At 37.5% G+C, this 24,711-nt stretch overlaps 1 protein-coding gene across 5 annotated transcripts in view; it reads left to right on the top strand.

Annotated features, from left to right (window-relative positions):
- ANKRD28 (ankyrin repeat domain 28) overlaps nt 1-24,711 on the top strand; it is a 119,787-nt gene that overhangs the window by 31,652 nt on the left and 63,424 nt on the right. For 2 of the 5 annotated variants that reach the window (XR_008482933.1, XM_054273272.1), the window contains exons 1-2: nt 12,374-13,778; nt 14,881-14,964. Coding sequence is in view for 4 of the 5 variants with exons in the window: in XM_054273272.1 (XP_054129247.1) it covers nt 13,659-13,778; nt 14,881-14,964 (204 nt within the window). In the remaining variant the exon portion in view is untranslated. Of the gene's footprint in view, nt 1-12,373; nt 13,779-14,880; nt 14,965-24,711 lie in introns of those variants that run through there. The other 3 variants (XM_054273271.1, XM_054273270.1, XM_054273269.1) reach the window with 2 other exon arrangements.

Genomic DNA, 24,711 nt, shown 5'->3' with positions numbered 1-24,711 from the left:
CTCTAACAAGAGTTGCTAATACCCCTAGCAAATAACATTACAGGCCTATTATATATATATTACTCTTTATTTTTCACAGTTAAAGACTTTATAATTTTAGTTAGCAAGGAGTAGTTTGTTAGATTATCAGTCTTGAGATATGTAGTGTGTGATTTGACTATTTATACAGATATGCCACAGAGTTCTCAATCAAGAAGGAAGAAATAGCAGAGGTTTGGTGTTTTTTTCATGTCACCCTGTTGGAAAGAGTGAAAAGTAACACACTTCTCCTTCCAGTATGAGAATCTGGAGGAAGTAGTGAATTTTACTAATATTCTTAGGTAATCATGTGTGTAACTTTGAAGGTTTTCATGTACTTCAAAGAGTAAAAAGTTTTTGTGTAATGCCAGAAATTTATCCAGAGGCTGTTTCTGTCATTTGGGGAGGAACATTTCTGGTCTCATTCTTCATATGGCCATAATCCTATTTATCTTCCTGGTCTCTCTGTTCTGTGAAGAGTTAGAGCAGCTGTGGCTGCTTCCCTGCAGTTTGCAGGGTCTGAAGCTGGAGAGAAAAGGTCCCTTGTCCTTCTGTCTTCCATGATTCAGTGTTTGTGGGGGGCAGAGTTCCTCACTGCTCATCAAAAATTAATGCTGAGTGGTTTCTTGCTGAGAGGAAAGGAGCAATAGACCAAATAATGTCATCTTAAGACTGACATTTCTAAAGAGGACAACATTTCATTGAAGGAAAAGAAATTAATTGGAGTTTTTAGAAAGGAGAGAAAAACAGAACAGAGAGCGTGGACCGTAAGTATTTTTTAAATGGCCATGAGGTGTCAGTGTACATCCAAAAAGAAACTTGGGTGATCAATGCTTCTGAAAAAATTGTTGCCTTTATTTCCTAGGGCCTGAAATAAATCTCTAGGGACAAGGTTACAGCAGCTGAGTCAAGACGATAAAAATTTATATCTGCATGACTTTAAGGTTACATTTTCATAGTTATTTGGTGGTTTTAACCAAGATGTGTAAGTTTATTGATGTATTTCTAGACTCTAGTGTAGTTTGCAAGCCAGTTCATGAGTTCAGTGTTCTCTCTTCATTGCCTTGCATTATGAGCATGCTGGTTGCATGAGGTGTTTTCTGGGGAAGACACTCCACAGCTTGCTATGTAAGATATAAACAAATAGGACTATTCCTAACCATATTACTGACTTCTTGTTATTAAATATTGAAGTTATTAAATATGTTTGGTTCCTAACATATTTATATTATAGAAATCTGGTATTTGTTTTTCACAATGCTTTCATAAAACAAAAGTTGTCTTGTCAAGAAGAGGTAGAAAACAATTGCATACAAGATGCCCTGTGGCCTCGTTTTTGCCACAAAACTTGACCAAATACTCTTCCTTTTTATACCCACTTATTTGCTGAGTGGGGTTTGGTTATTTGTAGGTTCTAAGATACCTAATCCTAAAGTAGTGTTAGAGGCAAAGGTGTATAGAAGTTAATTTTCTTAATATTTTGAATAAGTAATAGGCAGCTCATGTGTATGGTGTATTATGTAGTGTTTTAATACCATCTTTCTAATTCTGTATTATAATATTCCTTTATAATGCAATTTATTGGCTCTTAGGAATGCCAAAACTTACTTTGCAAGTTCTCCTCTAGGTGTCGTCTTCATTGAATAAATCACTGATTGAAGCCAGTGTTAGGAAGATTTTGGAAGACATGAAACCCAAAATAATCCTGATTGAAAAAAAAATACTAAACCCCCCAAACTCACAAGTTTTAGATCATGTTGGATAATTGTGTAAAAGTTGTAGCTACCCTGTTGTGTTTGTATTTAATACATAAATTGCTTGTATGTGGATTCTGGATACATAATTGGTTTTGTCTGCTTTTTAAAAAAATTCTCTAGTATTTTCTTTATAGAGCCATATGCTTTACAAATTCTGTTAGTATTGTGGGGACAGTTTGATTAACACAATCTGTGAAATTTCTATTTTGCAAAACGCTTTTTTTTTAAACGGAAATTTATTAGGAGCAATTTACATATTGACTCATGGGACGAGAAACTTAATAATTCTTTGCATAACCATGGTTTTGTGTAACTGGAAAGAATTTAAGGAGTGATATACTTGGTTGTAATAACTTTGGGAAAGTTCAGGTGTCATGAAAGCAGTTTTGAGATATTTTAAGGATAATACAAGGAATGGAATAGTTCTGATACATGGTTGATGGAGGGAGCTGGGTTGATGGGTGTGGGTTTGCAAAGCTCTCTCATCACTGTCTGCTGCAATGAGCAGTTTGAGCCCTCCCAGTGCTGTGTGGCAGCTGCAGGCCCATGGTGAGCTGGCTCACACAATTGGCCAGCAAAAAAAAAAAAGTAAATAGGGACAGTTGGGTCATACAAGTTGTCTGTGTTGGCTCAGGAAAGGGATGTGAATGTGCAAGGATCATGTGGGGAAGGGAGGAGTGAAGAGTCTGTGTGGTGACCAGCAGTTAAAATCAGACCAATACATTTTTTAAATGTCACTTAGGGGAAAAAAAACCAAACAGATTTCTAGGGTTGTAAGAATTTAATTAGCATTCCAAAGTAATACTCTGTTGCATTTTATGAAATTTCATTTGGTGATAGAATTTTTAAGCAAAGTGCTTTTTATTTTTCTAAATACAGAATTGAAAAATGGAGAGGAAAAGTAACTGAGGAGTGCAGGTTGTGTTCATGCTCTTATCCTGTAGTGATGTGTAAGAGCCCTCCTCCTGAAGAGCTGCTTCCCTTGTGGGCATTGTGGGGAGGACTCCTTGGGAGGTTTGAAGCAGGCAGGGATGATTTTTGTCTGCAGCTGTGTTTCTCCTTGCTTCTTCTTTGGGAGAAGCCACATCTATTTTGGCAGCTGCAGAAGTTTTAGATGAGCTCTCTCATTCTGCAGTAGTGCCTGTATGTGTGTGTGAATATGTGGATTTCATCCAGCTGTGTTTTATAGAGTGTTTTCAGTTGCCAAGGAAGGCGTTTTTCCTTGGACATGAGGGAGGTGTAAGGGGTTCCTAAAAATTTCTAGGAAGTTTAGCTTTCCCCAAGCAGCAAATCCTGACGCTTGAGGCAGCTATTGACACACACTATTCTAAAGATAGTCATCATAATTTGTGTACAGTGACACTGTTTACATACTGAAAAGAGAAAAAAAAGTGGTATCCATAGCAACTGGGATTCATTTTGCTCACTCACATACAGTGTTTTGAGTCCTGGTATGTATGGAAACCAAAATTTCACATGTGAGCAAACCAGCTGAACTGTGGCTTGTGTGGTCACAGTCTATTCCTATCTACCCAAAACTGAATTAAAAGTATTGCACTTGTAGGAATGTTACATGCATTTTTAGTATTATAATAGTTAAATATTTATTTAAAAATTTGTTCCAACTCTTATAACTTCTGTAAGAGAGAACTAATTTTAAAAAAGTTTTCTTTAAAAGAAAACTTTTAAATCTTCTAAAAAAAATTAATATATTCAGGACCTTTCCTTCCCAAACTCCATCCTGAGTAAAAAGCCCTCATCATTAAAATGTGCCCCCCCTTTTTCCCTCCTTTGTCCCTGCAACACTCATTCCTGGGTGGAACAGGGAGGGGGAGACTGGGTTGTAGGCAGATTGTACCATCACATGACTAATGAGTAGGAAAATCTGAACAGAAACTTTTAAAGGCCATAGTTTTTCTGTTTTCTTTTAGAGCTATGAAATAATTCAGCCTCTTCCTTCCCTCAGTATTATGGACTCCCTCAACTTTCTACTAGGAGAGTTTCAGTAATGACAAATGTATTGGACAGATAGTTTGAACGTGCAGATTTTGTAGTCCTTTTCTTCTTGACGAAATCGGAGCTTTGTTTTGAATAGCAGAAATTGTGTGGTACTCTTAGAAAATATATGTTGTTATCACTCTGTTATTCTAAATAGTTTCCTCTAGATAATGCATTTTAGTTCTTTTACTTATCAGACTGAGTGAATAGCAGACATACATTTGAAGCTGGGTAAACTTTCCTTCCCTAAGATGGTCAGATTTGGAAGTGTTCTCTTCCTGATGCCCTTCTAGTAGAGGTAAAGCAGCCTGTACCTTATAGTTGCTCCTTCTTAGGTTTTCTCTTTGCTCCTCAGTCCAACCTGTGTTATTTCCCCTTTTGGTCATTTAATCACTGGAAGCCAGTGAGAGCTGTTTACCACTTCTTTAGGTGCATTGCTCTGCTCTGGTTCTTAGTTTTTCACAGGGTGTTCATTACTTCTCACTCTTAATTGGTTGTATCTTCTTGCTTCTGTGACTGGATTATCATTTTGTTAGTATATGCTGCTGAGATAACACAACTGTGAGTCCAAGCAAAACATGGACTAAGATAAAACCCTGCTAATGCTGCTGAAATGAGACAGGTGATGCACTGTTTGTTATAGCAGCATATCCAAGCTGATTCTTGCAAATATGCTAAAATCAAACTTAAATCAGCATAGCTAGCAGTTGGAAGTCGGTGAGCTTTCTGACCTTGGCTAGCAGAGATAGATCCACTGAGCTTCTTGGGGTTTGTGCTTTGGGAGGAGGTGGAGGGGCAAAAAAAATCCCCAACCCAACTCTTTCCTTTTTACTAATTCTCTGATAGTTGAATGGTTCTGTTGAAAGCGGGTCTGTCAGTGTTGTTTATTTTTTTTGAATAGGCAACTGCTGTTTGTTACTGGAGAAAAGCAACTGGTTCTGGAAATGTTCTAAACTGATGTGAGTCATCAGTGAAAGATTTAAATAGTTCAATATGATGTTTGTTTTCTCCCTTCCATGGCTCAAAATGGTATGAATCATTTTTTTTAGTGTTTCCCAGATAATAGTCTGAGTGGAAGTGGTATGTGTTTCTGACTCAAGTTCCTAAATGTTGGTGGAGCATTCCCAGCCACTGCTGATTTTGGTCATGTGGGAATTCCATAGGAACTTCTTACAAATGTATAAAAGCAAACATTTTGTAACCATGGCAACTTACCCACAAGGATTGATGTGGTTGGTGGCATAAAACTTTGAAAGTCCTCTTCTGACTGGCATAACTAACTTTTCTGCCTAAAATGTGTTAAAAGGTATAGGATAAAAATTGAGTCAAGAGATCTTGCTTTTCAAGTGTGTAGAATGTCTTGTAGAATGCTAGAATTTGTGTTGCATTTTTATATGGCTGCCTGTTACTGTTCCAAAATTGAGATGTTTTTTTATGAACCCACATCTCTGTAGTTTCATATGCTCTTAGCTAATTTCAGCTTTCCTTGTTCTTTCTACATAACTTGGAGCATCAAAAACAATACATACTCCAGTGTTAACTGAAATGGTGCTGAAAAAAATAGCTAGTGAATTTTACAGGAGAAAGAGAAAGGGAAAAGGAAAAGAATGGGCACGTGTGTGTTAAAGAATGGTAGTAGGAGGATAACCTTGATGTAACCTGGAAAGGACTAACTGAATTGTCTGTCATCCATAGCTCATCAAACATGCTGCAATGAAAGGTTTTCTATGTCATCAGTATAGTGGAGATTGGGACTGAATCAGAGTGGTTACTCAGCAGAGAAATTCTCATTTCTAGAAATCTCCTGACTACCATTTTCTTCTTCAGAAGCTCAGCAGCATGGCAGCCCAGCAGAGTTTTAATGAGGAAATGATAAACTTTATGCCAGATTTCTTGGCTCCAGTGAGAAACTCATTTTCAGTCTCAACACCAGCACTGTCCAGTGCTGAATCTGGGTGTTTTGCATTGTGCTGCCTTACCTTTAAGGGGGTTTCCAGTGTTCCAGCTAAAGAACCAAGGTTAGAAAAAGAGCAAAGGATAAAGGTTATTGGTTTATAGCCCATGCAGCTAAATGAGCCTCTGTGGGGAAGCTGAGCCCTACAGACCAAACGCAATGTGTTCCTAATCACATGCTGGAGAAACAGCAGTTTGTTCAAAAACAAAGCAGAAAAGCATACAAATCTGGGGAAACTGGGACTTCTTTTCCCATGGAGCAATGAAAGATCACACTCAGGGGTTTTTTTTTGAGTAAGCAGCTGCCAGGTGAGAATTGCTTCTTTTCTTTGGGATACAAACATAGAGAATTGGTTTCAGTGCACCAGAGACAGAAGAAGCGTGTTATGCCATACATTAGAAAATCCCAAGGGATGTCTGGTATTCAAGGATGCAGTCTCTGAGAGGCTTGTGGTGCTTTTGTGTGTTAGAGTGTCTGTCCTTGAATCTCATATGCTATCCACAAACCCCTTAATTCCTACTGAAGAGGGAAGAGCAAACCTATTACATGGTGAAAAATAAGGCAATGTTACATTGACCTTCTGTGATGTGGGCTAGTTTTTCTGTAATAAATAATGAGTTTGATTTTTTTCTCTGCGGGAATAGTATCGCAGGAAGAAATTTTCAAAGAGGAAATATGTAAAATCAGCACTTCCTCTGTTCATCTTGAGCATGACTATAGATCAGTAGAAAAGTAGATCAAAGGAGATGTACTAATTCTTCTCAGTGTGTGTGTATGCCCACAGGCCCAAAGGGAATTCTCTTAGTTGTTTCACCAGCTGCACTAATATAATTTAGTAGGATCCTATTTTAGTTAATTTACAGGAGTGCGTACAGTAGTGGTATAAACACTTTCAAAGCAAGGTGATAGGTGATATAAAACTATGATTAGGAATTCTGCAATTGTTATTTGCTCCAGCCAAGCTACCTGTTTCTTCTCCTTGGGAAAACGTAGTAGTATTGTTCCCTGAAGTACCAGGCTGTCAGTGCCAGCTGTGACAGTGGGTTGTTCTTCCAATGTGTTTGGGTTGTTATTTTTGCTCTGCCCTTGCTGGCATTCCTGTCCAGCCTCACCTCCCAGCAACGGGCTGGGTGTGCTGGGAAAGGTGCTTGAATGTGAAAGGGCAAACGGGAACTGCTGAGACTGAGTCTTTGATTTTTGTTTTTGTTTTTGTCAACTCTGCTTTTAGAGCTGGTGTGCACAGCTGAAATTGCTGCCCTCAGTAATTATTCCTGGAAGGACACTGTGGTTATTATTGTAATTGATGCCATTTTCAGTGCCAAAACCCAGAATTGGCTGGGGACATGATACGAACTGGAAGGAGCTCAGGAGGCCAGAAGAATTGCTTCTATCAGTGTCTTTTCTGCCTTTGCTCTGCCAACAGGTGGAAATACTTTCAACAAACCTGTGGGCCTTGCTTTTTGTATTATGAAAACATTTTTAAAAGCTGTCATGTTTGCGAAAACCTTAAGTGTATAGCTAATAATTTTGTGTTTGTGTGGGTTTAACAAATACTCAAATGTTTTGCCTGCTTCTCTCTTTGACTAAATGGATATTTTAAGATAATATCTTCTCCATTTTCCATCAGAAATAATTTTCTCTCACTTACCTTCTCCCAGAAAGAAAAATTGCTTAAAAACCAACTGTCTTCTGTCCAAAATCCACGCCACAGTAGCTAAAGCGGTTTGTCAAGGTCTTTGTCTTCATGGATGCAAACTGTTCATAACAATATATGTGGATAGGTGCACCTTTTTGTGGTCTCTCTTCCCTGAAACAGGAGTTGTTTTGGCTTCTAGTCAATTTTACAAGACTGACAGTACCACAGTCAGACTCGTGTGGTTGTTATTTGGAGAAGCTGTTGGATGTAATAGCTGCCTTCTGTTTCCCAAAAGACAGAGAGGTGGCTGCTGTTGGGTGCAGCTGATAAATCTGAGCATACACATTTTCTGCAAAGTATCTTGAGACCGTGAATTCAGACAGACTGGGGGACTTCTTTTATGTACTGTGTGTTAATGTAAGAATAAATTGTTGATTTTTGTTTACAGGATTGTACACTGAAAGTGCACAAGGTGCCTCCTCCTGCCAGTGAATTTAAATCTGGCCTAAAAGGAATGTGTGCCGGGTGATATCCTAGCTAGAAAACATGTTGGAAGATGCAGGACACTCATATTTTCACTTTCTTTTAAGAGAAATAGGAGTTGCATTTGCTTTTCTGGTATTTGGTCTGTGCACAGTTTGATTGCTACACTCCATATTTTGGACTCCAGAGTTAATTTTTTTCAGGTATTTACTTATCTATGTACTGTGGTGGCTGTATGGTCCTTCAGCCAAGAGTTTGTCTGCAGGTGCGTTGTGCAGACATACAGAATAGCAGTCTGAAACAGAAAATTGCTTAGTAGATTTTAAACACTTTCAAGGTGCTTTATTGCTCTTTGATCAGATTATATTATTAACATGTTACTGGGTGTTTAAGTATACAACTGAAGTTTATATCTGAATCATAGACATTTTTTATTAATTATTTTTCTCTTCTTGCTCCAATTGAGGAAAGTTATAATGAATGCTGGATTGTTTTTCTTCTTTGTGTTTCAGTTTTAGCTGAAATGACTTTTCAGATACTGGATTTTATTAATTGCCAAGTGTTCAAAGATAATATGTGACAATGTGAAATAGTTCTTTAGATTAACAGAGTATAATTAATTGCATGAGAAAAAGTAGGAATTTTCTATGGTATTTTGAAGTGCAAGCAGAGCTATTTTGCATGTCCTTAGAAGCAGAACTGGGGAGTCCAGGGGTTAAAACTATTCTGCAGATGCAGATGCTCTGGAATAAACAGAACAAAACTGGGAAGAAAGGTATTAATTTCTTGCTTTAGACTGTTCTCTTTCCTGACTCCACCTCATTCCCTCAGGAGTGGGGAGGAAACAGCAGAGGAGTTCAGATGAGTGACTCATGAGAAGTGTTCTAGAAGTATTGTAACTTATATTCATGGTGATGCTGAACACTCCTCTCTGTCTGTATGTGATAAAATCAGCTTATACTGGGGCATGTCTGTTTACTTAGAGCTGTAGCTGTTAAAAGCAATTTTTGTCTTATGAAGAAATACACAGATTCAGTATTTGCCTTGCAAAGTTGATATATGACTTGGTTCTAAGTTTTTTCATTTTTACTGGAACCTGACAGAACAATTTTCTTCCTTTACTAGATCCTTTTAATCATACAAAATATTACCTGAAACCAGTTGGATTAACCTCAGCCCAGAAAAAACTTGGTAAATGCTGATTGGCAAGGGAGAAATCTTAATCTGAGTAGATTCTTTGACACTGATTGTCCTTTGGTTTTTGGTGTCATCAGCAGGGCTGCTACAGTCTTTTGCTTATTTGTTCCTAGAGAAGAGGACAGATCCATAGAAAAGGTTGCTATTTTTAGCTGATTCAGAGTTCATGTTTTTTTGTCTAGTGTAGATGGCTGACATCTGTGTTTTAACCTGCAGGTTGCATTCTTGTAATATATTCTCTTTATATGCATCCATTAAAGACTCTTGAAACTTGATTTACTTAAAGCCAAGTGTAGTTTGAAAATTACAACGCTTTTTTTTCCTTACAGCTACCATGTCCACAAAAAAGCCTTAATTTTCACAAAAATGGATATCATCATTGCACTTCTTAAAATTTGAGAGTTAAGTGTGGAGATCTTACTTTGCTAACAGACCTTGTGGAGGTCATCAGATCACCACTCAAACCCCTGTAGACATGGCATGCTTTTTTTAAGTCAGGCCATTTTTGAGCCTTCTTTCCTACTTCTGGTTTCATAAGCTTTTGTATGGAAATAGATGACATTTGGAGAAGAGGGATGATGATGACCTGCTGTCATCAGTTATTTTAAGTTTTATTAATACAAACTGTTTGAGATGCAATGTTCTTTATACCTTCACAAAGTTCTGTTATGATTCCTAAATTAGTTTGAGGAACAGAAGCTTAAATTAATCATCTTGAATTTTCTCTGCTTTCATTCTCTGTTGCTATTAACTCTTCTACACAGAAAGTTGTTCGTCTAGATAAGCTGTTGAAAAATTGAAGCCTTAGTTTGGTTTCTCACAGTAGAATTCTAAACAGTTTTTGGTTTTTAGAAGACCTCTTAGGTAACATAAGAAACTGCATTTTGCACACCAGAAGATCTATTGTATGGTTTTTTGAAATTGAAAGAAGAGGTCATTATAGATGCTGTTTGCATTGAGGTGAAGGCACAGCTTTTGGCTGAAAGGGGTGTAAGGGGGAAATGCCATTTAATTGTGAGCAAAAATTAAATATCCAGAACTGGGTTTTCCTTTGGTTATGGAAGCAATTGCACACACAGAGTCCTGCCATGAGCAGGGTGTTTTTGCTTACATACATGGTTTAGATTGCTATAGAAATCAATATAATATTGACTCAGTTGTGTTGGTTCTCTTTCTAATGCAAACGGTGATGTACTGGCATTTAACTCTCTGTTGTAATGTCAGATTTCAAAAACATACAATGTTAGGTGAGACATATGTTAACTTGCTTTTGGAAATAGTTTATATTAATTGTGTTATATCTAAGGTCACTAGAATAATTACCAGAGTAAATTAAAATGTTCTGAATTTTCACAATTAACTGAGTGTGAAAGCATGCTTTCTAAGCTAACTATTGAATTTCTAGCTGACTTTGAAGCATTAATTCCAAAGGTAAAAAATGGACCATATTCAGATAATTTGAACTAAGTTAGGCATTATCTCTACCTAGCAATGTGTCCAGTTGGTAATTCCAAAGAAAGCATATATCTTGGCATTTGCTTTCTGCATAAATGTACTGACTCCTGAAAAGTGTTCACTTACACTGAACATATGGGCTTAGCTGGAAAACCATTATCTAGCAAGTGTGTGTGTATCATTTGAAGCTTGAGTATGCATTGTGCCAGTATTTTGCTTTTACACATAAAATCTGAGTTTTAATTTTTTTGAAATGCAAGTTTAGTTATGCAAAAAGCTAAAGTGTCTGTTTCTTGGGGCATTTTTCACAAATAGAAAGCAAGCTATTTTCTATGTTGTGGTTGTTGTGTTCCATAGCAGACAGTAGGGTGTTGCAATAGCTGAGCTTTGAGGATGTCCATAGTTTATTAGAACTAGTTCTGCTGTGGCCAAGAACATGAGTTGTCATATGTACTCAGGTATTCTGTGTTGTTGCTTTTAATAAATGGGTGAAATGTTAGAACAAAGCAGTGTGGTGTACAAATCATTGCTTTTTTTGTAATTAAGACCAAAAGTATGAGATTTCAAAACAACTAGACTCTATGTAATGAACAGACTATATTTATAAAGTTATTTGTTAGTTTTGAGAAATTTTAATCCGAAGTTTCATAGTGAATCAGAGCCTGGTGCTGTATTCTGCCAGGTCAGGACTCTAGAGGTCAGGGAGCCCTTGACCAAGGTACTCTTTTGCACTTAGAATAAGTTTCACCTGCATGAAGTGTCAGGGGGAAAGGAAGATGTTTAAGCAATTCATTATGTTACAATCAAGCTACTGTAGGCATTTTTGCAAAAGAGTTCATGTAAGCATTTCCTGTCTGTGGCCCCCAAAGGTGGGAATTCAGTCTGTCTATTTATATCCAAACCACTTACCCACCATTTAAACCTGTCTTTTTCTCTGTCTGGATTCCTGTGTGAAACCTGAGTGCAAATACTTTATTGAAGAGCTATAAATTTGCTCACCATTGACAAATTCTGCTCTTAGCAGCCACTGAAGGACATCAGAATTGCCTTCATGCTGCACAGCAGGAGCAAAAACCCTCCCTCTGTTCCTGTAGCACTGAAGCTTATCCAGCAACTTTTGATAGAAGCCATTTACATAATACACCCACGAGCCAGCACCATTTAGGCAGATTCAAGCTGAAGTATTTATTCAGCAAGTTGTAGGGCTTCATATTATATTTCATTATTATGGTATATTTTAATAATATTATATTTAAATTATACTTAATGTAATTTCTTTCAAGCTGAGGTTGTGTTTGTCTGTACTAATTGCAAAAACCCACGGGTTTGGTTGTTAATAACTGGCTTTTTAACAGTCAGCCTATTGCTTTAAGATTTTACTTTTCATTTAATTTTCAGAGGATTTGTGTGGGGCATTTGTTGTCTTTAGTGAGTTAAATGAGGACTGTTTTGCTGCTCTGACCAGTGCCATATGAAAGCAGTTAAAGCGCTGGAATTGTTTACTGCCCAAAGTGTAGTTAGTCAGCAGAGCCAGTACACCACATTGCTTTGCGGCTTTTAGTGGAAAATATTAAACAGTCGCTCTTTCTTCAGTTATAGAATTTTTACGTTTTCAGCTGCGTTAGTCACCGAACTGGCGCAGGCTGCAAAGACTGCCCCCAAAAAAAGCAAAAGGCGGGTTTTTTTGGTGCCAGAGGAAGTTGCCCTGGGAGCGGCGGCCGGGTGCTCCGGTAAGTGACATGTGAGCATTACCAGGCATTGCACCCGGGCAGGCTGCGGCGCTGCTCGCCGGGCTGCTGCTCAGGGCAGCGCTGCCTGGCACCGCTCGCTGTGGCACCGCTCGCTGCGCCGCTCCTGCCGACCCGGACCGCCCAGCTGGCTTTGGGCTTCACAAGGCTATCTGCTGATTGTATAATTTAATTTGTCAAGGAAAAAACCTGATAAGCAGAAGCTCTAACTGAAGAGGAGAATCAGGTTGGCGCAGTGACAGATGTTCGGATAAAGAAGTTGGCTCAGAGAAGATGTACAGAGTCTGATTTTTTTTTTTTTCTTTTTTTCCTCCCCCTCAATCTGAATGAAGACTATCATGGGAACTGCATTCACATGGTGATCAAAAGAAACACTTGAGTGATGAACTGCTTTTTCAGAAGTCTTCTAAGGCAGTAATTTGAGCTTTTGTGTGCAGTAGCTAGCTTGTTTTGCTGAAGCATTCCTCCTCGACAGTATTTCTGCCTTACGCATTCCCTGATGGAGAAGCCCCAGCTACTGCCTGCTGAAGGAGAAACGAACGCTCCGCATTGCTCGTGTCCCTGACGGAGCAGCGCCGGCTGCGCTGCTTTTGCTGGATTCAGCCGGCAATACTATTCAAGGAGTTCATTGTCCCTGGGGTCTGACTCATTGCATGTAAATGTGCTGCAGCCGTGCTGCATGTTGCAGCTATTTTCTTGCATGGGAAAGAATTTTTTTCCTCCGAGCAGGTCCTGAATAACTGCTGAACCGAGATGTGTTTTTCTGTCCGGACTGTTTTTGACATTGAGAAAGGAAGCTGTAGAATGGCAGGATGATCGGGAGGCACGTTTATTTTCAGTCACCAGAAAGCCTGTGAGGGTTGATTTAAACTGACCTTGCAGGAGTGGGAATAGCTGCGGCCGTCTCTCTCGGGGCAATTGTTCCTTGTTCCGTCCTCTGCAGGACGGAGTCGTGTCTTCTGCAACAATGACTTCACTGTGGGGGTAGAAGGACGCTGTGGAAGTTGTGACATTAACAAAGACAAATTTGCTTCTGAAAGGACAGCTGTGTGCGACAGTGAGCGCTGTTCGAATGGAATTGGATCTTGGGATATTTTTATCAGCTATTCCACGGTTTTGGTATTGTGGTTTCGATGCTTAGGGACTTTTTATTTTATAAAGAACAACTTTTTTTTCAGCAGTGTCTTGAACATCTCATGGTGTTTAAGTCTGGAAAATGAAGTGTGGGGGGGGATTGGAATGTCCCTTTCTAGATGCTAAGACACCAGCAAGAGCACTCACAAGTTGGTGAGGGCCTGTGAAACAGGTGAAAGTGTTTCCTCTATGGTCACTATTGCGATACCTGCAGTCTGCTTCCAAAAATACCATTGCTGGCATTTTCGTGTTTGCTTTTGCTTCCTCAAACGGATCGAATGAGTCGAGTCTGTATTGTTGTTTTGGAGGAGGAGGAAGAAGATGATTCTCCCACATTTATTTCCAGTTTACCTCAGGAAAATGTATCTGTACATCCATCGCCCTCTGGAAACATGCTGGTAAGGCATGTTGTTTGTTGGCATATTTCCTGCTTCTAATGCTGTCTCAGATACTGATGGCTAGATTCCTAGGATAAGGATAAATCTGTGCAACATTGAAACAAGACAAGATGATAAAATCTGCATGTAATAAAGATGGAAAAAGCTGAAACTTAGTGGTAGAATTTATGCTTGCAAGGGTCCTTGCTATTTCATGTAACCTTGTTTATGGTGCAGCAAGTACAGGTCTTGATTGTTGTGTAATAGCAGTGGGGTTTTAGAAGGCTTGGGGAAGTGTATTTGAAGTAAATGGGCTTTCCCTGCTCCACTTCTCACTCTTCAATAGTACATTTATGCAGTACCACTTTAGAAGCTGATGTGATCATTGTATTATAATCTTATGCTGTGTTTATTTTGAGAACTGATAGAGTACATAGTTATATCAAACAAGAACAATTCTAAGCTAAAATAAAAATTACCATAAGTCACAATCTTGGTGTTACTGTTAGATTCAAGTTAGCACTTTCTGAAAATGATCAACACTGGGGACTATGCTTTTATTGCTTTAAATTATTTTATTCTGTCAAGTGACTGACTTAAATCTTGCTAGCATACCTCAGGAGCTTTTCTTACTTACTTAGAAATCCTGCTATATTTAGTAATAGATGTGTGTGAGTGTGAATTTGTTACCATACTTATCTGATGCACTTTGCTTTCCCACTCTGTCTAAACAGGTGAAAGACTTCCAGTAACTTGAGTCACTTGCTAATGTAAAAGGGGATTGTTTGCTTATACTGTATAGAATTTGCAGCACGTAATGACAACCCTAATTTTGTTCTGAGGCGTTCTCTTTTCAGCTGTTATAAGCTTGTCTTCTCAGCTCCTTTTTTGTCTTTCAGGTATATATTTAATTGACTTAGAAGATGTCTGTGTGTTTGAGGTTTTTAAAACTTGCAATTTCTTTGATTCTAAATACTGGTGCTGGTTTCTTTGTTTTACTGCCTGGAATGGAGTTTTTTGTCATTACCTTGGGTTTCTGTTATGTATCAAAAAAACCTGTATGTATATCACTAAAACCTAAAATGGGATTTTATTTTAAGATGTGTTTTTTTCTTCATTTTAGCCACCATTGGTTCAAGCTATATTTAATGGAGATCCTGATGAAGTTCGAGCACTAATATTTAAGAAAGAAGATGTTAATTTTCAGGTAAAATCAAATATAGTTATCTTTGAATATATTTTAATTCTGAATATATTTAAATTTTGTTTGTTATATCTTTCTGCTGTACTCATCTCTTGAAAACTTTGCTAATTCTAGAGCTGTACATTTTATATTCTAAGCTGAGTAATGCCTATACATACACTTAATACTGGGAGTCAGGTGTATAACTTTGCAGATTTGTGTGAATAGTAAAGACCTAATTTTATATTCCTTGTAAATGTTAGCTCTGCAGTGCTTGGGTAACTGCAAAGTTTGTTTATACAGTTGCATCAGACTAATTTACAGAAAGCTAGACTGGTTGAGTGTGATGCTATGTAGACTTGAATTGGTTTGAAATTGAATATAGCATATAGTATACATTATAAGAACATAGTCTGGGGTTTCAGTAGATACATTTAATAGTGGATTTTAAAAAGGGAAGCCTAATGATTGTATCAGTAAGAATGAGAAACAGGATTTTTATTTTTGCAGTGCTGCAGACTCAGGCACTGCAGACATAAAAATTATACTGAAATGGGACTAAGTTTGTTCCACTGGGTGATATTCAAGATTTGAACAGCATGCAGTTACTGTATTTCTATTAAAATTCTAATATGCGTGTTTGACACTGTGAAAGATAATATAGCATAAACTCTTTACATGGATTAGAAATTGCTTTGATTATTACAGCAAACTGACAACAATCATTTAGAGCTTATGCTACAGGAATGTATACAGCTGTTTCTCCTCCAAATGCCTCAGAGCAAGAGTGATGCTAAAGGGCAAAGGCTAAGATGTAGTTGCTTCCTAGGGGCCCATTTAAGACCATAATGATTGTTTACACTTTCTTCGAGGGAGATGTAAACCAAAAGCAAATATTTAGTTTGGTATGTCTCTTTTGACATTTAAAAGCATTCTGCAGAATTTACAGCTGAGAAATGCTGTGTGAAAAGTCCCAGTGTAAGGGAGCCCTCCTATTGTCATGAAGAGCTTGAGTAGGACCCTATATAATGAAATTTTTGTCAAATCTGAAATTTTGTTTGATAAGGTTGGACTTTTTATCCTCTTTCAGGAGTTTTGTATGTCCTTAAGCAAGATTGTATGATGAATTATACCAAAAGGCTTAATTTTCTTTTTAGTTATGAGAGCACTAGTTTTGTATCCTTCCCATGTCTGCATCTATATGCTCTGGTCCCATTGCCATTTTTATTTCTGGAAGATAATTAGTGGTGTCACTTTGTATTCATTAATGTGTTAAAGTCAGGTTTAGCATTCATAGTTCTAGAGCTTGTAAACAAAGTTAGGTTTACTGTCTTTCTGCTTTTTTAAACTATATATTACCAAAGCCTCTGCTGTATTTCAGTATGCATGTGGCAGTGGTTTGGTATTGGATTTTGTTCTTTCTCAAGTTCTGTCAAACAATTGCAAATAAATTGGAAGATAGGAAGTCAGCTGATAAATAGGAAAGCTCATATGTTTTGCTGTCTTTTGCTGAAGAGAATTACTTCAGATTGCAAGGTACTTCTATTGTAGGAGAAATAGTCAAAATCTGGAGGTTCCTATATTTTATGTCTTAATTTTTTTTCTTTTAATACCTTTCTGTGGATGTATCTCCCTTTAATAGAACATGTGTGCACTAGGTGTTAGCGTAGTAACACCCAAGGTGTGGTTAGAGTCCTTGCAGGACAAATATGCCATTTTTTCACAACCACCTTCTTCAGCACAGGGAGATGCTTATCACACATGACCACTGTTTATTATCATGGCAGTCCTAGTCCTGCTACAGTATTTAATATTAAATTTACATTTATCCCTTAAATGCTGTTTGTTGGGAATAATTGAGCATGTAAATTCTCCCATTGTCTGGGAGACAATGAAGTGGACTGCTTAATACATTTTTCTGTGTGTCTGTGTGCATTTTGTTCCTTTCCTTGGGTTTTTTGTTGAAAATGTCCTTGGCTGGAGGTAATATATCTCTACATAAGTCTAGATCCATTGTTGCTCCCTGAGTTAGGTGTTACAAATTGGTGTGGACAGAAGGAGGGAAAAAGTGAAGAAAATGTGGTAGTTATTTATATTCCTAAAAAAGAGTAGGATCGGGATAGACTGTTTTGACCACTGTGGATTGTATTAGACCAGTGTATATACTGGATTTTTTTCCACTTTGCTATCCAAATATTTCGGTACAGTTATTTGAATTCCAGAGTCACTCCCTTCAATGCCTCTGCAGTCATTTCCCCCTCTCAAGAGTAACTAATTATTTTGCAGTTTGTATTCTAATAGTTGAGATTCCTTCCATCCTCCCTTCCCGTGTGCATGGGCCAGACTCTGTAACTGGAGACTCAGCAGTGTTCTATGAGTTAATTTTGCCCAAAAGTGAACTGAAGATAGGGCTGTTGCACATCTTTGTTGTGACAGTGAAATTCATCTAGGAAGGGTTTTTATGATGAAATGTGGATATTTTTTCCTCCTGTTTCATCCAGCTTTATTTACCTTCTTACTTTTACAAAGTCTTACAGATTGTGAGTTGCTGCTGTGACTGTAAGATGATGTACAAGTAGCAAATGGGCTTTTTTCAGGAAGATTGTTTTCTGTTCATGCCACACCAGCCTCTTGAATCACAGGCTCAGTTTAGATTTAGAAAGTATGTATTGTATTCCATCTGCTCTTGTAATCTTTTCTGAAGAAATTGAGTGTATCCCTAGCTGCTTAAACTGGGGTTCAAAAAGGCTTACCCTCCCTGCAAGCTGGAAATGTGCAGCTCTTTATAGACAAAACTGATTTATAGGAACTTTGTTCAAATAAATTGTTTGGAAGGTGTACTTTCCTGAGGCTCCAGTTAATGGAAAAAAAAACAAACCAGAGGAGATGAGGTTGCTTCTCACTCTTTTCCCAAGAAAGCTTGAGTAACTGTAGCTGCTTGATTCATAAATCAGGCTTAAATCACATGCATCACATATGTCAAACAGCGTAGAGATTCTGTTACAAGCATGGCTTCTGCTATGCTGTGTGTGTTTGCTTAAAAAATTATTATTATTTCTTGGTACCATCTTGAGCTTTTGAGACTTGACAGAAAGGAAAATCTTGTATGTCAATGGACACATTTAATATCTATTAGTTAATGGAGATCCTCAACGTTTCCTGCCCTTGCTGATTAGATTAGTGTGGCTGGTTTGAATTCTACTTTTCAGCAATTTGTTTTAGCTAACTGAATGATTCCAGCATTGCATTTATAAATTAGTATTGGTTTGGAACTTTTTTTTTAAGATTTGGAGATCTGTTACTGTTGTAAACTCGGCCATTTCTGTTTGTCATCAAAACTCGTATGATGCACATTTAGTTTAAAAGATCATGAAAATGGAATATTTCCTGTCAGCTATTAGTTAAGAATGTAATTCTCTCAAGGGAATACCAGCTCAGTGTCAAAAATGATTTAGAGGTTGCAAATCTGACTACTGAAGCGATTGTTCAAAATCAGAACAATTTTTCCTCCTCCTAGACCTATTAGGGTAATATTTCTTGCCATGAAAATTGATACTTCAGGTAACCTAATATGCATTTTTTATAACCCCATTGCACTTGATCTTAGCCGAGGGGACAAACATCTGATCCTCTCTGGAACTGGTGTCAGTGTGCCCCTTGCTCTTCTCATACTAAAGCCAAACAAGCTTTTTTTTTTTTTTTTGGAAGATTCCCAAAAGCACACAGATCTCTCACAATGAGCTCAAAAGTGCTCACCTGTTGCTATATAAAATAGTAATGTTGACATATGTGAGAAGTTACTTAAAAAATAAGTACCTGAATCTTACTTTGTATTGTGCTTTGTGAGATTTAAATAGATTTTAAACTATGAATGTTCTAAAGCTGCTTTGTGTGTGAGTTGGTGGTTTTTTCCCAACATGAAATGAAATAATGGGAAGTGAAATTCCTCATACTGTACCATTACAGCCATCGTTACCCTGTAGCAATCAGGGTTCTCTGTATAGTTTCTATTCTGAATTATTGATCCAGCATGACTCCTAATTTAATGTCTTTTTTGTATAGTAAGTAACCACAAAGTAAAAATTCACCTGTGCTGCTATTTGGGGAAGATGGAAAAAACAAAACAAAGCCATGGAACCAAATGATCTTCTGTCTGCGCTCCCTAACCCACACCTATGTTAGGTAGCAATGAAAGGTTGCCCATAAATCCCAAGTTTTGTTGGTGGGACTCACAAGGGCTGTGATCCTGTAGCACCAAAGTGCTGGGTACAAACAAGATGGCTAAAATTCTGTCTGACTGGTGGTAGGGTGCCTCCATGGAAAGCTGTTCCGGTAGAGATGTGGGTTTCATTCCCAGTCCTGCCAAATGTGGGTTTGCATAACTTCTTCTTTGTGTTTTTTGCATAGTAGGAGAATGCTGCTGGATGTTGTTCTGGATAAGACACAGCATTAGGTTATCCTACTCTGCAGGTCACTGTATATACTGAAAGAAGAAGAAAGTTGACTTTTCAGTCTAGTGACAAGTCTAGGACTCGTTATACAGCATCAGGTCTGGGTACCGGGGGAATTAGATTATTACAGGTCCCAAATACATTAGTAATTTAAGAATGAATAATGAAAATTTCAGTACAGTTTAAATAACAAGAAAGATTCTTTGAGATTATGGTTATGGTCAGCAAAGGCCTAAAAGAAAGAGGTTAAATAGAAAAAATAGGTAATGGATATATGGTCACTTGGCTTTCATCTTTATACTTGTTGTTTGGACTGCTGGGGTTACAGGTGTTTTTCTGTACACTTGAGAGTGCAATGTAGAACAGGAAAGCCTGAATTACTTGGCTGTAGTATGGAACATTCTACAAGATCTAATAAAGTTTGATGTTTTGATCATGCAAATGAATCCTATGCCTATTTCATACATTAAAATAATTTTTATATATGTTGTTCTGCAAGAAATTGTAATTGCTGTCTAATTCAGCAATTATATTGAAATATTTCTCAGTGTAAAGAACCTTAAGAGTAAATATCATGGACATGTTTGAAAACAAATGAATGAGAAGCCATAATTGGTAATGAGGTAAAAATAATCATTAGGTATTTTCTTACCTTTGTCTTCATGATGTTTCTGTAGCCAATCATTTTACCGATTATTAATAGGGATTTTCTCATTTGTCTGTTTTTTATAAAAAGTATATATGCAGACTACAAATGTGAATTCACTTTAGTTTGACTTATCTGTGCTTCTAGAAACTTTTCTGCATTAATTGATATGCATAAAGTGTTTGAGCTATGCCTTTCATTATCAGTGCCTTTGTAACTTTAAGTAACTGTTAGTATAAGAATTTGCTGGTTGGGACAACTGGAAAAAGTTCTCAAAGCAGGTTAATATGTGATGCTCTTTAAACAGTGCTGGTTGATTACAGCACCTTGTTTCTGTGCTTTGGTGAGAGCAAGACTCAGAGATGCTATTTTTAACAGGGAGTGGAAATTGTTTTGAGAACAGGGGAGCAGACCTTGACAGTTTTGCAGAGATTTGTATGGGCCAGATAAAAGCAATGGGAAGAGAGGCTTGTCCTAGCAGTCCTCCATTCCACTTCAGGAATGCTGACACTATTGATCAGGAAAAGGAGTTCACAGTGCTTTGTGATTTGGTGCACTCAAGAGTATGTTTGCAGGGAAATAATTTTCCAGACCTGTTCAGCTGCAGCACCTCTTGGCTCCAGAGAAAGCTTCTGGCAGTCACAGCAAAGCTACCCTCTGGTTTTTGTACCTAAACTGGTGAGAGTAAATAGTGGTTAAAAATGAATGTAATGTAACAATAGCTAAGCAGGAGTTGTGAGGAGTTTTTAACTCTTCAAATTGTGTTTCTGAAGAGGTGAGATGATGGGTTTGCTAACCAGTCTGTTTGTCCCAGACATGGCTCATACCCAGTGTTGGTAGCTATTTTGTTGGGTTCCTGCAGGCAAATCAGATGATTTACAGGAAGGACTTTTTCACTGGCAACTGGAGTTGGCAACAAAAACTTGCACTAAAGTATTTGTTACTGTGGAGCAGCATCTTACTATATTCCTTGGCAGGACAGACATAATGTCTGCTTTGCTCATTTGAATGCTAGGGAGGAATTAAAAAGATGCCCAGAAAATTGTAAAATATTCTGAAGAGCACAATTTATTTACTTTTAGTTCCTATTTTAATAGGTCAGTTTTTTCACTTTTGGTTTCTTAGTTGTGGCCATTGCTGAAGAGTTTCAATCAGTTATGCATTTTTGTTCTCTAAAAGTGTTAGTCACTGTTTTTTTATTGGATCTTTTGCTAATTTCCAAAGGCAGGCAAGCTTTTAATAAAGAGACACTGTAGTTATTGTAACTTGGACACTGTAGTTATTGTAACTTGAACCATCTAGACTGACTTTGTGAAAGTGTAGCTGCTGTATCATAGCAAAGAAATATTCTGTGAAAATAGTAACTTTTGAGATATTCATAAAGTGCATAGAAATATTTGCATGCTTTCTGCTATATTGAGAACACTTTTTTTCTTCCCAGAGATTGTTAGAATAAGGATAGATTTAGTTTCCTATTTTTGTGATTTTTTTTTTATAGCTGCAGTGTATCTTAAGATTTATATCTTTATATATATTTTTATATATATTTATATATATATTTATATATTTATATCTTTAATGTTTATATCACATTATAGTGATCAAATCCAGAGGAAAATTTGTTTTAAAATTGCTTGCTAATTTCCCATATCACTTATCTATTTAAAAATGTGTTCAACCTTGAAGCCCTTTCTTTCTCCACTAGAAAGGTTTCTGCTTGGTTGAACATTCTTTGTAATTTGTTTTTATCTTCAGTTTAGAGTGTAGCAGATTTGGGGGATAAAATTAAAGGTATTTGTGAGTTTGAAAGACTTCCTAATATGATGAGAAGATAGGATATGTTGTAGCTTAGAGCAGTAATTCCCTCTCAGTTTTCCTGCAAATAAGAACTAAATATTGAAAGAACACATACATGTGTATGCCTGTATGTAAATGCATTCAAGTTATAGGTAAAATGTGAGCTTATTTTTTTTTTAAATGGTCACTTGCCTAATGTTAACAACAGAAGGCATATAATGAAATGACAGTGAGAACAGGCCTCTGAAATAGCTGCAGGAGGTTGGAGAGGAAATAAAACATTCCTGTATAAACAAGCACTAATAAAGAGAATTCCTGCAGTAAAATACACTGCTGGGAAACTCAGGGCAGCAGCTGCTGCCTGGCAGCCTCTGCCTGGAACCCAGCTTCAGGTGCTGCAGCAGGGGCCAAGAAATCTCATATTGGGCAGGTGAGGGGCTGTGAGACTTCACAAAGCCCAGGTGAACTCAGGGCTCACATAAAACACAAAACAGTGTGTGCCTTCAGACCCTTCTACTGTAACTTCTAATAGAAGAATTTTTATTACTCATTTAAATAACAATAATGATACCTATCTCTTACTAAGAACTGATCTCTAATAAGAACTGAGAGCTTTTGTAATTAGATAAGAGACATGATAATGGTTAATGGCTTTAATTTGGTACGTTTTCATTTTGGGCAAAGTATATGTAAATATATTTTTTGAATGTATGGGTGAGAAAACTATAGTGTATAACCCCAGAGACTGATGCTAGTTCTTATCTTCTCTATTCATTTGCCCACATGCTTCTAACAAAATACAGCTTCCTAATGGAGCAAGATGTTTCTATCTCCTTAAACCTGTGTTTGGATTTTTGTCCAATGTGCATCTCAGTGTACAGTATTGCTTTCTGCTTCTAGATATTCTCTGTACTAAACTTTTTAAGTGTTTTTGCCACAATCAGGAACCCCCATTTCCTGTGTGACCAGCCTGATGAAATGATGAGTCATATGAGACTCTTGCTTTATAATGTGTTCAGTTAATTGTAATTTCTTCACATCTGAATGAAGATTCTGTGAAGAATTCTGGTTTTGAGGGGAGCATTTGTGATCTTGAACAAACAGGAGCAGGCTGCTCAGGACTTGCATGTATGCATCAGCTTTTGATGTGGAGCTGAAGTATCTTGCATGTAAGAAAGTCCAGGAATTTGTTTTTGGAAGGACATTTTGGGAATAGCACAGGCCAAAGTGTGTGGTGTTGTATTAACAAGAGACAAAGCTTGTGAAACACTGTCACTAAGCCTGATCAATTTTTAGTGAGGTGTTTGTAAAGGAGGAAATGGAGTGCAGCACTACCATGCGGGAATGTCCAGGAGTTATTTTGGTAAAGAATTAAGTACCTTGTTAAATACCTGAATATTCATGTTTTATGTCTGAAGAGATAAGAAGAAACTTCACTGCAGGAAATGTAGGGAAGCTCTTTCTGTACAAAAGCTGATTGTACTTTGAAAGGATTGGGCAATAGATTGTTTGATCCATTGATCTGAGCCTGACCGAGTCCAGAAATAGAGAACTTTGGAGACTAATTCTTCCAGGTGTAGTGGAAACTTGCTGCCAGTTGTATATTGTAAACAGTATCCATCAGCTACTCAAAAATTATTTAAAATCTTCCCACAGAAGCTATTTACTGTAACTTAGCTTTAAAGTTGAGTATTTCCTGTTCATTAGTGTAGGATGTTTCTCAAGCATGTCATCTGTAATGATTAATCAGATATCTTAGTTACTATGTAGTGTTTTAGAGTGAATCATGTTTTTCAGCCTCAATATAAAGTCTGTCCAAATGGTGTTGAGTTCCTCTTCTGGCTTAGAAATAGATTCACGATGTTTTAAATACAAATCTGTATAATTAGGCATTTTCCTTCAGAATTGAAAAGTTTAATGGGAGAAATTTGCTAGTCCAGAGAGGAATAAGTTTTATCCTTTGTGTCAATAGCACTATCTTTAGCCTCTGCAAATGAGATTTTCGGCTGGATCAAGTTATTACTCATATTAGAGTGCTACAAACAAACCTTAAGCAGAGTTACAGGATAATCTGACCCACATCAGCAGTTTGGTACTCAGTAGAGCTGGTACTGTGCCCATACTGTCTTATGGGCAGTGGCTCTTGAAAAGTTACCATTGCAAAGGGTAGAACTGAGAAGAGCACTGTGCTTACATGGCATGCTGCTGCCCTGAACAGGAAATGAGAATGATTCTTTGGAGACTTTAGTATGAGTTAATATTAGTCTGCTACTCAGGCAAACATCTCCTCCTTCTCATCAGGCCTGGTAAGCTTGCCCAGTACTATGCTAATGTGGATTTACTGCTTGCAAAACTGGGCAAACAAGCCTGGATGTCTGCATGGCAGTGCTTTACAGTATTGGCCAAACACTGAATTTCTTCTGCAGTAATTGGGAATTTGACAGACAGCTTTTGTTTCAGTCACTGTGATTTCTTTAACATTGAAAAATTCTCATTGGTGTAGAGAGCCATGAATAACTACTTCAAATTTAAAAGTTTGAAGAGTTTTTAAAGTTTCAAGGGTTTTGTGTTTGAGTCTCCTGTATGATTCTTAGTGATAATGATTTGGTAGATCATGTTTAATTTGCCTTTTTACTTTTAGTGATTATTGCTTAAGATTGTAACCTTCAGAGCAGAGTTGAAGTTACGCATTTCTTGTTGCTTTTACAAAACAAGCTAGAGGCAAGGTCTTGAATAGTTGGAGCTTACTGGAGTTATTCCTGGCAGTTGCTGTGCCTGACATGCAAAGCATTGGTATTTTAGAACAGAACATCCCCACTGAAAGAGCAGAGAGGGGAAAAAAGTCCAGAAGTCTTAATGTGCATTAGCTTCCAACAT

This window comes from Melozone crissalis, unplaced genomic scaffold (assembly GCF_028551555.1).
Source record: "Melozone crissalis strain CALT ecotype California unplaced genomic scaffold, PUWL_Pcris_2 ptg000016l_1, whole genome shotgun sequence".
In the NCBI taxonomy this organism is placed as follows: Eukaryota; Metazoa; Chordata; class Aves; order Passeriformes; family Passerellidae; genus Melozone; species Melozone crissalis.
This window is presented reverse-complemented; position numbering and strand designations above follow the sequence as displayed.